Here is an 18,948-nt window from a genome sequence, read left to right on the forward strand (position 1 = left end):
GATGGGTCGAGTTGTTAAGCGACTATGACTGTGACATCCGTTATCACACCGGCAAGGCTAACGTCGTAGCCGATGCCCTGAGTAGGAAGGATCGGGTTAAGCCATTGCAAGTGCGAGCACTAGAAATGATAGTCCAGTCGAACCTTTCGGACCAGATTCGAGTCGCTCAACGCGAGGCGTTGAAAGAGGAATAATTGGTAAAAGAGGAACTTTATGGTAACGAGAAGAATTTCGAACAGCGCGTGGACGAAATTCTCTATTTCAAAAATCGGATTTGGATCCCGACCCTCCATGACCTTCGTGAATTAATCATGGACGAAGTGCATAAATCAAAATATTCCATACATCCGGGATCGGATAAGATGTACAAGGATGTGAAGGAATTCTACTGGTGGCCGGGTATGAAAAAGGATATAGCCACATACGTCGGCAAGTGTCCGACGTGTGCGAGGGTTAAGGCGGAGCACCAGAAACCTTCGGGAATGTTACAACAACCGGAAATTCCCGAATGGAATTGGGAGCAGATCACGATGGATTTTGTGACACATCTCCCCAAGACGTCCCGAGGACATGATGCAATTTGGGTAGTCGTGGATCGATTAACCAAATCGGCACATTTTATTCCGATTAGAAATAATTATAACACTGAGAGACTTGCGCAGATTTATATAAATGAAATTGTGTCTCGTCATGGGATACCCATCTCAATCATCTCTGATCGGGATAGCCATTTCACCTCCAAGCTTTGGCAAGCTGTGCAAGAAGCGCTGGGAACGCGTATTAATCTAAGCACAGCTTACCACCCTCAGACCGACGGTCAGTCTGAGAGGACCATTCAAACCCTGGAGGATTTGCTTCGTGCATGCGTACTGGATTTTAAGGGAAATTGGGATCAACATCTCCCACTCGTTGAATTTTCCTATAATAATAGTTACCATAGCAGTATAAAGGCAGCGCCTTACGAAGCATTGTATGGTCGGAAATGCCGATCACCACTCTGCTGGACTGAAGTGGGCGACACACAGGTTATTAGATCAGATCTGGTCCAGGAAACGACCAGCAAAATCCTTGAAATTAAAAACAATCTGAAGGCCGCGCGGGATCGGCAGAAGAGTTATGCCGATACCCGTAGAAAACCGTTATCATTCGAGAAAGGTGATAAATTGTATTTGAAAGTATCACCGTGGAAGGGTGTGGTTAGATTTGGAAAGGCGGGGAAGTTAGCCCCTAGATACATTGGACCATTCGACATTACTGCAAAAATCGGTTCCGTAGCATACCGATTAGAACTGCCTGATGAACTGAGTGCAGTTCACAATGTGTTTCACGTGTCGAACTTGAAAAGGTGTCTGTCGGATGAGACATCGGCGTTACCCTTAGAGGGTGTCCAAATAAGTGATAAACTCAACATTGTAGAGGAACCCATAGAAATAGTGGATGGGAAAATCAAGCAACTTAGACACAATAAGATCTCGTTGGTCAAAGTTAGATGGAACTCGCAACGAGGCCCAGAATATACGTGGGAACGAAAGGACGAATTTCGGAAGAAATACCCCCACCTATTTCCGCAAAAGGAAGTAGTTGATGCGTAAAATTTCGAGGACGAAATTTTTGTAACGGGGGGAGAATGTAACGATTCCGGCAAATTCAGGTATACCCTAGCCGGAATATACTATTTACGTGTTATTTAATACCGAATATATGAATTATAATGTGTCTATACGAGTATATAAGATTCACAGTACGAATTATACTCGAATGTATAAGCTAGTCGTATTGGAATTACGATTAACCGATGAACGGTTATTGAAACCCGAACGAATCGGGGATTACATTATATACGAAATATATGATGTTTAGTAAGGTTTACGAAGTATTAAATCTTCGGGATGAGTGAATTGTAGCACAGAAAAATGATTTCGATTTAATGGTACGTCGGTACGTTAAACGAAACCTTTAATATCAAACCAAGCAAGAGACGATCGATCAAGCCGAAAAAGATGCACAATTACCGACAATATGATGTGTTAAGTCAATAAACGTCATGGTTTAAGTTTTTAAAGTTTTTAAATCAGTTTTATATAAATTTCATTTATAAGCCGAAAAACGACCGTTTTGGCCTCATTTTGAGCGGAATTAAACGTTTAACCGAAAAACGAACTGAACCAGATTATCCACAACGTTATCCGGATTACACAATCCAAATGTGTGGCCATGGTTGGAGTTGTGGGCCCCACCCAACACCATACATGGACCGATCGGTCCATGTGGTGCACACACACATCACATTTTCCTTTTTCTAAACTTCCAACTCCAAAATCCTCTCAACACTCTTCAACCTTCATCCAAATCCTTGATTTTTAACAAGAATCATAAGGTAAAAACATGGTTTTAATGGTTGATTCTTAGTTTTGATTCCATAATCTTGAGAAAATGAGGTTTCAAATGAAAAATGGGTGAAAACCCGAGATGAAACCGATTCTAGCATGATCAAGTGATGTATACAAGTTATACAAGGGATCTTGGTCCAAGAAAGGAGTTAAAAGAGTCAAAAACGAATTTTTACGGTCAAAATCTTTGTTTTGATGTTTTAATCGAAACCATGAAAGAAATGGCTTGATTGTGGGTATAAATTGCTTGGTGTGGTGTTGTTGTGCTTGTAGGTGTTGTAACTAGTGGCTAGCAAAGGCTAGAAACCAAGATCTTTGCGATCTAACGCTAGAAAACACAAGGTAGTTCGGTTTTCGTATGATTTAGATAATTTGGGCAGATTGTGATAGACCTAGAGTTGGGTCACAAAATTTCACAGAGATGATCTACACATGAAAATATGAGATCTGTGAATTTTTGGTAATTCTTGGATAAAGGATGAATATTTGGTGAATTTAATGCTCGGTTTTGGCCAAAAATGGTGAAAAATAGCTAAACATAATGAAAAATTCTGGAAAATTTAAGATAAGCTTTTTATAACATATAAAAGTCACACACAAAATTTCAGGTTCATTGGAGAAGTCTAAGTAGGCTTTTCGGTAAAACGAGTTCTTTAGATTTCTAACTCGGTTTTGGTGAAAATGGCACGAAAAATGAGTTTTTGGTTCTAGAAAAATTACAGGGAGCTATGAGGATGGCAGGGGTCATCCCAGAAAAATTTGGGATTTTTTTAAGTCGTTTAGTATTTTTCGACATATTTGGTGTTTAAATGACGTTTAAAAATAGTTAAATAAATGTTAGATGTAGAAATTAATTCTGGAAAAATTTTATAAAATTCCTTACTGTCAAAAAGTAGTTTGTGCAAAATTTTAAGATCCGAGACTAAACGGATATTTATTTGTGCTAAAAAGAACCTAAAAACAAACTTTTAAAGCTTAAAACGAGTAAACCGGCAAAGTTCGCCTAAGCGAACTGACTGGTGCATAAAAACCTCAAAATTTGACTATTTTCATAAAACTAAGTTAATCAAGTAAAAATAAATCATCCGCAAATAATTCGGATGATTTGGGTAATTTTACCCGATTTAACCGTTTCCGGTGTATTAAAGACGGAAACGGGCCCCGCGGCCAAACGGGGTGTCTAACCGAGCTCTAATTTCACCACTTTAATTAAAATATCAATAACAACTATTTTCGGGTCGTATGTGGCCAAACTCATCTTTTGAAAACATAAAGACGAATAACCGTGCTAGGCACGCAAAACGAGAAAACAAACTAATGGTAGTTTTGACTAGGGAACTCTAAGTGATATCACAATCTAAGTCCTGAGAAGTGTATCGGGGTTAACATGGTCCCCGGATCGTGTACGGTACTGGGTTAACAGTGTCCCCGGACGTACCGGTTAACACGAATTTAAGTTATATTGATAGAAATTGTGTAGTAACGATTTGGGGATCGTATTACAGATTTGTACCAGTAGCCGTGCACCGTAGTACATCTTTGCTCACAAGAAGGTGAGTTTTCACGAGCCCCTTTTTACTGAACTGTTTTAAATATTTTCCCGGGGCAGAAAGCATGTTTTTATCAAAGTGTTTAAGTACATGCCGATCGCATGGAAATGAATGTATTTATATAATGTTTATTGTACGGGAATCGTACGGTAATGTATTGAGATGGTAATTGTCTGAGTTGCTAATATTGTAAGGCCCGAAACAGTGTTCTGGGGTAACAGTGTTCCCAGAGGTTATTAAATGTATTTCTGGGTTAACAGTGTCCCCAGAGGCTATTAAATGTATTTCTGGGTTAACAGTGTCCCCAGATGCTATTAAATGTATTTCTGGGTTAACAGTGTCCCCAGAGGTTATTAAATGTGTTTCTAGGTTAACAGTGTCCCCAGAGGTTATTAAATGTGTTTCTGGGTTAACAGTGTCCCCAGAGGTTATTAAATGTGTTTCGGGGTTAACAGAGTTTTCACTTGTAGGCTCAGCATAATTACATCATTAATTTATGATTATTAAAACGATTTGTCATGGTTTATTTAAATTAGTGAAACTCACCAACTATTCGTAGTTGACCCGTTTTCTTTACATGCTTTCTAGGTACACCCAAATTGGAATGAGTGATACGTGCTTGATGATGTGTGCTATTTTATGGAAGCTTAAGGGTCTATATTTTGTTTTAAACATGTTAACGTACTATTGGTAAAACTTATGTGATAACGTCTAGTCGGTAATGAAACTCGGAACAATGTAATACGTTTAAATTATTGTAGTGGTGTTTTCTTTATAAACAATGCTGTTGATATCAGATGTGTCTGTTGCATCCCGTGTACGTTTCCGCTGCGGTTACGGGGTGTTACATGTATATAGCTCGAGTAATAACGATCTAATCCCAACTAGAGTTCGTTTGGACTCGGATCTCGCTCTCTCTCTCTCTCTCTCGGCGGCCGTATGTGGTGGTGTGTGGTGTGTGTTTGAGTGTGTAGAGATTAGGATGGAAAGAATGAGGATTTAGGGTTTTAGGATGGTTTAAGGGGTATTTATATCCCTTAAAGCCCATGGACCTAAGGCCCATTACCCTTAATCCATCTTAATTAGTCCAAGTCCATGATCTTTTCTTTATTAGATGCTAGTTAATATTATTTAACACACGACAATTTAACGCAACTTTCGTTATTTATTATTAGATCATTTTAGGATGTTACACGAGCCTCCTGGACGCGGTTGTCCTTTTATTTTTGTTTTAATGGTTTTTAAATGTTTATAACAAATTTTAATTAATATTAAATGTTAAATAAACATTATTTTTATAAAAACCGACATTTTAATACTCTTTAACTCATGTTTACTTACGTATACATACATATATAAGTATATATGTATATATATATATATATATAATATCACGTAAATTAATTTTATTGATTTAATAAATACATATAAACTTTATCTATACTTATATACTTTGACAAACTAATAATTTTTAAAGATGTATTTTTAAGCATATAATAATTTTATTAAATATAATATACTTCTAAAGGATTTATAAACTAATAATATAATTTAATAAAAATTATTATTATCGAACTCGCTTACCCGATCTAGTTCATTAACTTAGCGTATCCGCATTCTATTTTCCTTATTAGGCCTGATCGTCAATGCGTGATTTCCGCAAATCATCATTTTTAATACTTCTCTTTTCACTATTGTTCGTCTATCAAGGTGAGAACCACATTCCCCTATTTTACTTGTTTTTCACGTTTTGGGGACATATGCGTAAATATACTTTTCATATATACTTATACACAAAACTACAACTTTGTCTTATGTGTTAACAACTTATACCTTACTTGTTATGTGCTTATTTGCTTTGTATGCTTCCGCATTCAGAGAGGTCCAGCATAATCGCAGTCTAGTATGATCATACGCCAGTCGTTAGCCTTTTTGCTTCTCGACATATCAGTTATACTTGCTCATTTGGTTAATTTGTTATTCTCATATGACTTGTTGCAACTACTTATTTTTATACTATACTATATGTACATTTAAACTGGTGTATTGCTCACTCAACCTTGTGTTGACAAAACTATTTTATTTTCAATGTATATTCAGGTTATCGTGTGACGTGATTATCAAGATTGTTTGAAGCAACTTAGGATGCATGTTAGAGAAAAGATACAATAACTTAATTTTGAATGTTTAATGTAATTGTTTATTTATAAATTTGATGTACATGAATATTTGTTTGAAATTATTAAATAGATATTAAAACTTTTAATGTTGCATGATAGTAACCTTAAGAGCTGTGATAATCAGTTCGCGCCCCGGCATTTCCGCCGTAGGTTGGGGTGTGACAATGAACACCACCACCGGTCACCCACCCCCACCGGAAGGCCACCCACCTCCAGTCACCCACCCCCGCCGGAAGGCCACCCTCTGTCGCTACATCTCCGACGGGAATCCACAAACTTTTTTCCGGCGATATATGATGATGAAAACGGCAGTCAATGTCCACGCTAGAAAAACGGGTAGGTGGTTGCAGGTTGTAGGTAAGGGGATGCGGTGGTGGTGGTTGCAGGTTTCCGGTAGTCGATTAAACGCCGGAAAAATGGGTAGGTATAATACGATCTGCCACCGCCGCCAAAAACCCTCACCGTCTCTATCGTTTTTCCGACGATAGATGATGACGAAAACTCAGATCTGTGACCTTCATGAACACCGACGATGTTGCAGGTTTTCCTTTTTCACCTCTTTTTGATTTTAAGGTGTAAGTTTGGGATGCTTGGTGTGGAAGGGGATGGATTTCCGGCAAATGGTTTAAGGTTTTCATGAATTTGATGATGGGAGTGAACTAGTTGCGGTGGTGAGCTAGCTGTAGTGGTGACTTTCAGTTGCAGCGGTGGTGGCTCACCGGAGAAGACGGTGGTGGCGCCTCACCAGAGATAGACGTGTAGTGCGGTGGAGGATCAGGAACCAATGGGAGAGGGGATGTAGGGTTTGGATAAAGAATATTTATAAATAATTTAATTATATTATTTTTAATAAATGAAAGGTTTAGTTTCTAAATACATTATGAAATGACTAACTTGCCTCATGTGTAAGGCATGCGACTTGATTTAACGAGAAAATTTAACCGAGTTATGGTCAAAGGACAAACGGTGTATCATTTGGAAACATAAAGTACAAAACACGTCAATTTTAAAGATAAAAGACAATGAGTGAAATTTGATATAAACATAAAGGACAATCTCTGTAATTCTGTCTAAAAAGTATTATATAATTGAATATGAGAGAGAAATATAGTGTTATTATAGTATAATTATAGAGATATAGATGAGTGATGACCTGAGAATGCTCTACATTATAGTAGATAATGGCCCCATTTTGGTTAATATAGTTTAATATTTATTAAATATTGATGAAATTAAGATATATATTTGATGTGTATAATCTCTTAAAAATTATTTTATTTATAACTTACCATGTTCATCTTCTCCCTGCCCAGTTCGAGTACACACAACTAGGGGTGTTTAAAGTCGGATATCCGAAGGTTTCATATAATCGATTTAACTATTCGATTCCGAAATTTTGGATTCAAATTCAGATTAAGATTATGTTTGGATATCCGAATTCATAAAAAAAAACAAGAAGAAAGAAAAAAAACACCGATTAGGATTTTCAAACAATGAAATAAGGTTTTAACTCAACAAACCAATATAATAAAATAAACCTCACTGATATCCAATATAATTAATTGAAGTATAGCTTCAATGGTGTACCTCATATACTCATACATTTGGATATAATCATCATCAGAAACACATCATAGTAAAAAATAAAATATAAACGGAACAAAACAAGAACTAATTAGGGGGTGTTTGAGATTCCTTAATTAAAGTAAAAATGTCTTTTTATGATAAGTTAAAAAGATCTTATGGATTTTTAATAAGGAATTTTCAAAAAAGTGTTTGGATTAACATAAGATAATAACTTGTTTTTTAAAAAGTGTTTGGTTTGATTTACTGATTAAATGACCAAAAAGGACATAAGTTAGCAATTGGTGGAATGGAACTTGGAAGGGTGATTTACGTATTCTAATCTTATAAAGAGATAAGGTAGCAATGTAACAACTCGGGTTTTCTAACTTAATATTAAGTAATCATAACCCGATCCGTTTCTATGTTCGAATTATTTCCGTTTATGAAATATCACGTTATTTGAGTTATTTATTATTATTTTAATATTATTGTTAAATATTTGGTTAATTATTAAAACAACTTTAAACTATGTATAATTTAAACCTCTATCCTTACTTTAACCTCCTTTTGTATCCATGCCCATAGTTCAGGGACCAAATAGCAAAACTGATATATTATAATCTATTAACCCAATAACCCGAACCCGTATCCACGACCCGCGCCGCAACCCGGGTACTCGTTTTTGTATCTTGAGCCACAATTCTCGTCACAAAAATGGAAAATGAATCGCAATATGTAATATACTTTCCCTAATCAACATGCCAACACTTTAATTATGTATAATCAATCAGTTTTGATATGTTCTTCGTATTATTCTTGGCCGACGCAGGTCTTCACACAGTATACATATTATCGGGAGCTATAATTGAATTAAACATACTGATAGCATCCTTTAACATCGCCTACTAAACCCCCATGACTAATCACACTATAACAGCTCCTGAATCAGTATTCTTGACCTTATGAGTGCCAACTATAAACGTTCAATTAAATCCTCGTATAATCATCTTTACAGGCAATTGTTTATATAGTTAAACTCGTCGTGATCTGCTGAGTATTAGCCCTATGATCAATCGGCCAATCATTCAACGATTTGGCCGATTGATGATTTAGGGTTCATACGATTAATTTTGGGTTATCACTATCTTTTAAGTTTAATCTATTCAAGCTTTATTATCAAGTGATACACCAGCGCGTATGGCTGGTGTATGATTCGTTAAGACACTGCTTTGGCTGGGGCGCGGGTTCGTGCCACCCCTAGCCCGTTTTGGGTTCCTTTTTTTTGTTTTAACACTTTTAAGTTTTATTAGTTATTATATTAATCATCTAAGTTATATTATCGATATTATATATATATAATAACTAATCAATATTTTTATAAAACCGACACATTAATTAGTTGTGCTCTGAACCTCGGTTAAAAATCAACTAACATATATACGTACACACATATATATATATATATAGCAAGGTTATAATAAGAAGTAGATTTTTCCTAAAAAGTGTAGAAAATGTATTTTCATCATTAGATCTAATAAAACACATCGCACAATAAACACACCACCACTAAAATATAACACATTACACAATAAACACACTTTCCATATCCACCGTTAGATCAACATATCTAACGCACCAGATTACTTCTTACACTTTTTAGACACACTCCACTTCTTATTTTAACCCCACCATATATATATATATATATATATATATATAACACAAGTAAAGGTTTAAATAAATGTTAAAGATTAAAAAAAGGTTTTATTTATTTAAAATACATAATTAAAATATATATATTAAAAGTTATAATTTTACATAATTATTAAGTATTTTATAAAAGATTTAATTTTATATAAATGTTATTATTTACAATACTAATTTAAAAGATGTCTTTATTAATAATAAAAATATATTTAAAGTATTTTTAGTTTGAAGTAAACTTATAAAGAAAACCTTTCTATATTAATTATAAAGTATTATAAATATTTATTTACGTATATTTAAGTATTTTATATAATTAAATCATATTATTTATGACTAAACTTTGATAATAAAATTAATAATAAATCTTTATAATATTTAACTTTCGCAATAACACCAGATCATCAATTCACAATTCTCTATCTAGTTTTAGCTTTGTTATACAATCCACATTTATTTACTCATTTAATCTTTATTAGGATCTCTCGTCGGTAATTTCCAAAGAGCGTGACTCTTGTTTGCTATCGTTTATCTCTTGCTTAATTACTAAGGTGAGTAATCACTCTCCTTCTTTTACTTATTTTTAACCGTTATGGGACCTATGCGTTCGTAGACTTTTTTATTACTATATATTACTCAACCGCAACTGTTAATCACGTGTGTTTAACAATTTATACCTAACGTGTTATATGCTTATATGCTTTACTTGAATACATGTCGGAGAGGTCCAACATGTTCGTAGTCTAGTATGATCATACGCCCCGTCGCATTAGCCATCGTTCAGTTTCATCTGACATCAAGCTTACCGACAACATTATTTACTTGCTCACTGGTTAAATTGCTTATCTAACTTGACAAAATTTGCATCTTTATTTATTTATTATATATTATTACTGTTGTGTGTTAAACTGGTGCTTTACTCACTCAACATGTGTTGTTGACAAACCTTTATGTTTTATACGCATATGCTGGTTATTGTTTGAACTATTTGCAAGATTTGGTGAAGAATTTAAGTTATAAAACTATTAATCAAGATCATTTATGTTATAAGTTGTATTGTTGTATGATTATGGATTTCGTACTTCGTATTTGAATTATTTGAATCATTTAATCGAATTAAATAGATGTTGTCACTTTTAAATGTTGCATTATAGTACCTTAAAAGGTGTGAGCAATCAGCTCACGTCCCGACATTTCCGCCGTAGGTTGGGGTATGCAAGCAAACTCCAACTTATTGAAAACCCTTATTTTAGCTTTGTAAATAAGGAGAAATGAAAAAGGCCTTATGTGTTCCCAAACACTTTGTTAACACAAAAAGGACCTATGCAACCATCATAAGGAGAGGAAAAAAAGGAATCCCAAACACACCCTTAATGGCACACATGAAGATATTCAGTCGAGCACCACAGGTGACAAACACCATGTGTGAATGCATGCTAGAAGATGTCGTCGACCGACTTGAGAGAGGACATATGCCGATGGTGGAGGTCGAGAGGCGTCGTGAAATGGTGGTAGAGGATCTGGTATTTGTGGTTGTTTGCAGAGAGAGAGAGAGTTGAGAACGGCGTTATGCTTGTATTATTTGGGAGTTAGGGTTTTCATCTATGAATATTTTGTATATAAAATACAATAAAAAAAATCTTATCAGATAATCCGAATATCCGAAGAATTCCAGAATTACTATCTGGATCCAAATTTTTGAATATACAAGATTCAGATATTCGAAATTTTGGATAGTCTGGATTCAGATTTTCAGATAATTCGGATATGGATATTTTTGAACACCTTCTTAGTTGACCACCTTAAGAATACATAGCGTCTTCTGCAATCTTGCTACATATAATAGACAGAATAAACATGCAAAGAAACATTAACCGATATTCAATTATCTTTACTTCCCTAAAAGGATATATATGGCTAGGCCGAAATAAGGCAAGGCAAATGTGAAAGTGAACAAACCAAATAGGAAAAGCAAAATACATAACGAGTTCAATCGATTACATATCAGATAGGGAAAACCAAGTTCATAACATGTTTAACCGTATACAAAATACATAACGAGTTCAACCAGATGCAAAATAAATCATAACAATACATAATCATGTATGACTTATTACAAAATAAGATAATTTGTATATGAACCAATCTACAATAGCAATAATTCAAGAGTTTTGAGAATTAAGAACGAACATTACACGGGTAGTCTTTCGAAATTTCACCGAAACACACATGAGTCGACTCAAACCGTTGATGAACAAACAATAAATATCATAAACAAGTATTTGATAATTAAAAAAAAAAGAACGGACATTTATTTTTTACAACTTATCTATATTAGAAACTGAGACTTGAGTGGGATTTAGGATTTGAAATAAAGATAAAATATATTTGGATTATTGGATTTAAATAATCTCACCTTTAATGTGTTGGCCAATAATAATCCCACCTCAGTTATTTTCCTCTAGCAGTCCCATATTTTCCATGTTTTTTGTTTTATGATTCCCGTTAAAAAAAATTAACGGGGTTAAGTTTTTGCTGATGTGACTAATGACTTTGACATTTTTATTTCCTACATAACGTTTACCTATATTTTTATTTTCCTACATGGCTTACACCCACTTTTATTTTTAAGTTTTTTTTTTAAATAATTTTCAAAGGTTTTTAAGTGTAATAAAATAATAAAATAATTGGTAATATAATGTAGATCTATAATATCTTTTTCCCTTCTCTTTGTCCTAATATCCGACTCCCAACGATTGATTGATTGCAGATCCATTCATTGATTCATTCTGGTTCGATCATCAAATCCCAATTCTTCTTCATTCATATATTCTATTCCAATATGGATTTCATGAAGGTCATCGATCAGACCGTGCGTGAGATGTAAGCCATTTCCATTTCCATTTCCCCCAAATTATTATTATTATTATTATTATTATTATTATTATTATTCTAATAATATCTTGTATTGATTCTTCCAATTCCAGAAAACGAGAGGTGAATTTGAAAGTATTGAAGGTTCCTGAGATCGAACAGAAGGTAATTTCAATCTGTTGTTTCAGCAATCGTTACATAGGAGGTTATATTATAAGATTTAGGGTTTGTATTCATCCGCTAGGGTTTTGTTGATTCAAATTTATATGAATTTGTTTAAACATTATGAGAAAAGGATTTGGGACTTGATCAAGGTTTATAGCATTATAATAGTTTAACCGATTCGGTATCACTAATGCATTTGAGAAGATTATGGTTTGTTTATTAGTAATTCGTTATCAAAATGTGGCTCTTTTTTTCATTTGTTGTGAATTCCGAGTTGAAGGATGGATGAATATATATATATATATATCTTTAGTTTCAAAAGGAAGCTGTTAGCTTAACTCCAAACACATTCATAGAGGTTAAGGATCTGTTTTTGTGGTGTGGACCTTATATCAACTCTTATTATATAATAAATCTGACAAAATAGCATGATCTGTTACATGGTATGCTATGATACATCTGGTTTTATGCCTTGGATTAACCAAACAGTATACCAAGTTGTTTTTAAATAAGTTTTTTGTGGATTAGATTTTATCCAAAGCCTTTTGGTAATCGGATGGTCTTGTTGCTGTTTATATTCAAGATTACATTGAACTACAAATAAACCGAACAAACACGAAGGAGACCTATTCATGTTTGTATGTTTGAATTTAACTGAACACAAACATTTTAATGAATTCATTTTCTTATTCATGTTATTTGCTAAGAAAGTGAACATGCTTGCGTCCGTTTATGTTCGTTTGTAGTTATTACAAACAAACATAAATGAACGGGCATAAACAAATGTAAAGGAATGAAGATTAATGAACACTAATGAATGTAAGTTTATGCAAGTTAACAAGGAAAATGAGTGTGTTCTTGTTCGTTCATTCAATTTGGTAGTTGATACATCATACATGGCAGGTCAACTAGTATTGCAAAAAAAAAACACAAAAACAAATACATGCATATAAACGACGAATGTAAATGAACAAACATAACAAGTGTAACCAAACGTAAGTAAATGAACATAACCAAACGTAAATGAACAAACATAAAAGAACGTATATGAACGAACCAACATGTCTTCATGTTCGTTCATTTAGTTAAACGAACAACATTTTCTGTTCATGATCGTTAAATAAACAAACATAAACGAGTTCCTGCCGAATGGTTCACTGAACATTCAGTTCGTTTACAGGCCTAACCACAGAATCTGTGAACCTAATGATGATTAGATAGCTGTTCTAGATCTATTCATTTGCTTAACTTTAGTGATACTGAAACAGGTATTAGATGCAACTGATGACGAACCGTGGGGTCCACATGGTACCGCATTAGCAGAGATCGCACAAGCAACTAAAAAATTGTAAATCTTTATTACATTCTAGCATAATAAACTCTCCTTTCTACAATACCTTACTGAATATTTGTTATTTTTGCTTCAATATATATTTTAGCTCTGAATGTCAAATGGTTATGAATGTCCTGTGGGCCCGATTAACCGAAACAGACCGCAATTGGCGCCATGTGTATAAGGCATTAGCTGTGATAGAGTATTTGGTGGCAAACGGGTCTGAACGGGCTGTTGATGACATCATAGAGCACACTTTTCAGATCTCTGTATGTCTTCTTTCAGTTCTAGATTTTTTTTTAATTTTTATTTATTTATCATTTTTGTCATTTTGTGATTTTTTGTTAGTAACTGACTTATATCACATTCTTACTATCATAAAGTCATTTGCGTGTTTCGAGTACGTTGAGCCGAATGGAAAAGACAGTGGGATCAACGTGAGGAAAAAAGTTGAGAACATAGTGTCATTGCTGAATGATAAAGAGAAAATTCAAGCAACTAGAAACAAAGCTGCTGCTAACCGTGACAAGTAAGTCACAGTCTCTGTTTAGGCTTGTAATGAACGAACGTTCAGTGAACCTTTTGTTATTTCATAAACGAATGTGAACATAAGTTTTTGTTCATTTAGTCAAACGAATGAACATTAATGCATGTTCGCTCATTTATGTTTAGTTTACGTTTGTTTTAGTTCATTTGTTTAGACATTCATTTAAATTTATATGGGCCCATTACAATTTAGATTTTAGTCTAGTTTTAGTTAAAGGCTGAACAAATTGATTCTCACGTTTACTTTAATTTATGTTTCTGAGCTATGTTTGGTTATGTTCGTTTACGTTTGTGAACCGTTTTCTTATACTATTAAGAACAAACATAAGCGAAGATAAATACATTCATTTTCTTAATGAACGTACAACAACATGAAAACCCTGCTCGTTTAATTGTTCTCGCGCGATCGTTTTTGGTTTAAGTTTGAAATACGAGGACGAGCATGTCCCGTTTGTGTCCGTTTATGAACCTTTTGTTTAAACTACTAACAAACAGAAACAAAGATGAACTCATTCATTTTTATAACGAACAAGCACGTGCAAGAAACTTTGTTCGTTTAAGTGTTTACGTCGGATAAGTTTTTTGGTTAAAGTTAAAAAAAGACGAACATGTCCCACTTGTGTTTGTTCGTGAACTGTTCGTTTATACCTCTATGAATGGATATAAACAAAGATGAACACAACTGTTCTCTTAATAGACGGACACGAACAAGAAAACCCCTTCCGTTTAGTTGTTCGCGCCCACTCATTTTTCAAATTCAGACGCATTTGTTCGTGTTCGCTTGGCTCTTTTACAGGCCCACAGTCCCTATAAAAGGAAACAATTTCTCTTTTCTTTTTAATTGTAATTCATACAACACTTATGTGATTAAACATTTAAACTATGTTATTTGATTATTTATTATTAGGTATGTTGGATTATCATCAACTGGAATTACATTTAAATCAGGCTCAGCAACATCAATGAGCAGCAGTAGCTTTAAAAGTGATCGATATGGTGGATATGGTAGTTCAAGAGACAATGACACATATAAAGATAGTTTTAAGGAAAGAGACCAATCAAATGATGATAGGTTTGAACCAGGTAAATTTAAGCCACGCAAAGACGTTAGCAGCGGGAGCTCGTTAAAAAAAGGCTCATCTCGTTATGGAAGGTTTGATCTTTTTACTCGCATTGCAATTTATTTTCACTGCAGAGGTTCCATATGTTAAATGATAGTGTTACTGATACAAAAGTAAAGAAAGATATTAGACACGTTATGATGTGATTTTTTTGTACTTTTTTTAAATATGTAAAAGATTTAACCATCAGAAAATGGTCATGCTAACTTGTGTTACTGGAATGATAGAATGGTAGTTTTTGGAAACCGAAAATATGTATACATGTTTAGTTTATTTGAAAATAAAGCCAAGTGGTCAGTCTTTGGTCTAACAATACTAAATCGAATGATAATATTTTTGGTAGGCCTGCAAATGAATTTAACGTTCAGTGAACTGTTTGGCGGGAAGTTCAGTTGTGATTGAAATTTTGGGTTCATTTAGTTAAACGAATGAACATGAATGCGTATCTCGTTCGTTCATTTATGTTCATGAATGCTCGTTTATGTTTGTTCATTTAAATTTGTTTATGTTTGTGCTGTGGCGTTCATTTATGTTCGTTATATATATATATATCTGTTTAATTTTGCTCATTTGTGTTCATCAATACATTAATATAAATCTTTTAGGCCCATTACCGTTATCTAGGATTTAATAACTTTTTAGGCTCAGGTCATTGTTCTTCACAATTACTTTTAATTAGCTTAGTTATGTTTGTTCATCTATGGTCAGTTATGTTTGTTCATCTATGTTCATGTATGTTTGTTCGTGTACTTTCATTTATACTGTTAATGAACGAACATAAACAACACGGACATTTTCATTTATTTAACAAACGAACAAGAAAACAACATTCATTTAATGAACACCTTTGGTTGCTTGTTCGATCAAAGCTAAACGAATGAACATAAACATGTTTAGTTTGTGTTTGTTCGCTTTGTTTACAGACCTAATTTTTGATGTTACTAACATTGAAAGAGTGACCACAGCGCCGTTCAAGACTCTACAACTACTGGCGCATCAAAACCATCAACAAAGAGTGCTTCTGATAAATATTCCTCAATTCCATCACAAACCACAAGTGCACCTTCAAATAACAATGATGATGATTTTGATGATTTTGACCCTCGAGGAACATCAACTGCAAGTTTGTTTCTTACTATGATGTTTAAATTTAGTTTATACTATGTTGTTTGGACTAATGTTTGGGTGTTTGGCAGAGGCAGCTACTGTAAGCACTCCACAGGTGGACTTGTTTGGTGAAAGTTTAATCGGTGACTTTTTAGATGCACCAACATCTGGCCCCACACAAAGCTCCAATGGAAATAATATCTCAGAAGAAGTTGACTTATTTGCTGATGCTGCTTTTGTATCAGCACCAACTAATGGAACATCTGGATCTGAGGTGAAAGTCAAAACTCATACAAAAGTAATTGTTTTTTTACTTGTACACTTAATGATATAAAAGTTTTGGCATTTTCTGCAGAATAAAGTTGATCTATTTGCTTCTGCACCAGCAAGTTTTGCAGCTTCTTCAACTGTTGATTTTTTTGCGGTTCCTGAACAAGTCGTGGAACCTGAGGTCAAACCCTTGGAGTCAAAGACAGCGTCAACACAAACAGTTGACCCATTTGCGGCTGTTCCATTTACCAATTTTGATAACTCGGACTTTTTTGGTTCGTTTTCTTCCAATGCTGGTTCGGTACCTACTGAGCCCACACAGAGCTTCATGGATAGCAGTGGTTTAAACACTCAAAACTCTAAAACCGCAGCACCGCCATTAAAGAAGGACGGGTTTCAAGTCAAATCCGGAGTCTGGGCTGATTCTTTGAGCCGTGGGCTAATTGATCTCAATATAACTGGACGTAAGTCACTCTTTCTTTTCAGACTTGTTAACACGACACAAAGTTAAAAGGGGTTGAGTCGTAAACAGGTCAAAACGATCAAGACGTGTTTAAACGTATTCAACTTGGTTAACTTGTTTATGACATTCATAACGTGCTTAAGTTATTGTGTTAAATAGGCTAACTGGTCGACGAGACACTGTTGTGACCTGTTTATCATGATGATGTAGTTTTATTAATAATAAAATATGTTATAATAAAATATGGATTGTGGTTTTGGTAAATTTTAACTTATCGGGTTAATAAGGTCTTATTATTTCTTAACGGTGCTTAGTGAAACATGTCGTGTCATTTGTGTTAATGAACTGGTACATACTTGCATTTAATCATTAAATGTGTCGCGTCATGTAACTTCTGTGGTGCATTGGTTGGTTTGGATTGGTTTTGGGCTAAAACCGAACCGAGAACCAAAAATTCAGTTTCAAGTTCTTGAAAACCGGTTGGTTTCGTTTTTTAGTTTTACCATTTGGGCTCAAAACTTTTTGGGGAAAAAAACTGGCCTAATATAATGGATCTTGGCCGATCTTTTTATTAATAAATTATTAATTGTTTATTATACATTTGGGTTATACCATATATTAAATTTTTATAAATTACTCAACATTCAAATTAAGATTGAAAATTCCTACATTTGGTTTGGTTTGGCTTGGTTTTTCGGTTTAAGTTACTTGCAAAACAGAACCGAAAATTTATATTTTACGAAAACATAAAACCAAATCGTCGATTTATGTTTGGGTTAGGTTTTTCGGTTTCATGCACACTTTTAAGTTGTACCTTGCTTATTGAACATGTACGTGTTAGCTGATGACACATTCAGTTAAACGCGTTGTGTTGACACGACCTGTTTAACACGAGACATTTTATTTGACCCGTCCCAAAACGACCCATTCATGATAACCGTATAATTTTCATATTCGAGCAGCCAAGAAGGTAGACTTAACCGACGTGGGCATTGTTGGTGGTCTGTCTACTGGGCCCGAAGAGAAAGACAAAGGGCTTCCAAATTCTTTGTTCATGGGCCAGGCCATGGGCTCAGGATCTGGGCTTGGCAAGTCAACGGGTTTCACAACTTCAGCAACAACCGACATGGATGATTTCTTCTCTAGCCTTAGTGGCCCCCAAAATCAATACGGCTCGTTCCAAAAGTAAACTTCTCTTTGTTTTGTGAAATATTATGTATCTACTTTTAAAGTGTTTGATTCGCGTGTGAGATCGTTTGATGTGGGTGTTAAAATGTCTACTAAAGTTTACAAATTTGGTAGCAATTCATAAGATTTTTTTTTGGGAGATGTTGCATGCTTATGAGGGACCATCATACCGTATTTGTATACTGCAAACAATTGTATTATTGTATTCGTATGCTGCTACTTGCAAAACACTCAGGTGTATTGGTTTGTCGTTAACCGCCTGTTAGGTAAGATTTTTGTAGCATATATGATTTAACACAATAGATATAATCGTATAGTGTATAGATGTCATGGGGGTTAAGCTTGGAAAAACGGGCGGGCCAGGCATTGGGTGAAAAAGAGTTCTGAGCCAATGGGTTTGGATCAAAGTTAAAAGTATTGGTTCAGGGCAAAACTAAACCGAATATAAGAATGAAAAGTTGAGTAGAGTGAATACCCACTCCGTTGGTCCG

At 34.5% G+C, this 18,948-nt stretch overlaps 1 protein-coding gene across 2 annotated transcripts; it reads left to right on the forward strand.

Moving 5' to 3' along the window:
- Positions 1-12,091: 12,091 nt before the first annotated feature.
- Positions 12,092-18,687, forward strand: LOC143581756 (clathrin interactor EPSIN 1-like). 2 transcript variants are annotated; one of them, XM_077064466.1, is made up of 10 exons: positions 12,092-12,273; positions 12,378-12,429; positions 13,698-13,777; positions 13,869-14,031; positions 14,146-14,291; positions 15,216-15,461; positions 16,395-16,552; positions 16,632-16,810; positions 16,892-17,270; positions 18,232-18,687. In XM_077064466.1, exons 1-10 carry the CDS (start codon positions 12,233-12,235, stop codon positions 18,456-18,458), a joined length of 1,671 nt encoding a protein of 556 aa, XP_076920581.1. In that variant the 5' UTR covers positions 12,092-12,232; the 3' UTR covers positions 18,459-18,687. The 2 variants fall into 2 exon arrangements, with proteins under 2 accessions (XP_076920581.1, XP_076920580.1); XM_077064465.1 differs by having other exon boundaries at positions 12,093-12,273; positions 16,626-16,810.
- The last annotated feature ends 261 nt before the right edge of the window (positions 18,688-18,948 follow it).

This window comes from Bidens hawaiensis, unplaced genomic scaffold, assembly GCF_021521415.1.
Source record: "Bidens hawaiensis isolate Kalapana, Puna unplaced genomic scaffold, B.hawaiensis_p1.1 tig00031166_1, whole genome shotgun sequence".
NCBI lineage: Eukaryota > Viridiplantae > Streptophyta > Magnoliopsida > Asterales > Asteraceae > Bidens > Bidens hawaiensis.

What these genes read in the sequence shown, in the direction of transcription:
- LOC143581756 (XM_077064465.1), top strand. Translation starts at nt 12,233, where the DNA reads ATGGATTTCATGAAGGTCATCGATCAGACCGTGCGTGAGAT. An exon ending in GATCAGACCGTGCGTGAGAT is followed by an intron (nt 12,274 to 12,377) that starts GTAAGCCATTTC and finishes TTCCAATTCCAG; the next exon opens with AAAACGAGAGGTGAATTTGA. An exon ending in GCTGCTGCTAACCGTGACAA is followed by an intron (nt 14,292 to 15,215) that starts GTAAGTCACAGT and finishes ATTTATTATTAG; the next exon opens with GTATGTTGGATTATCATCAA.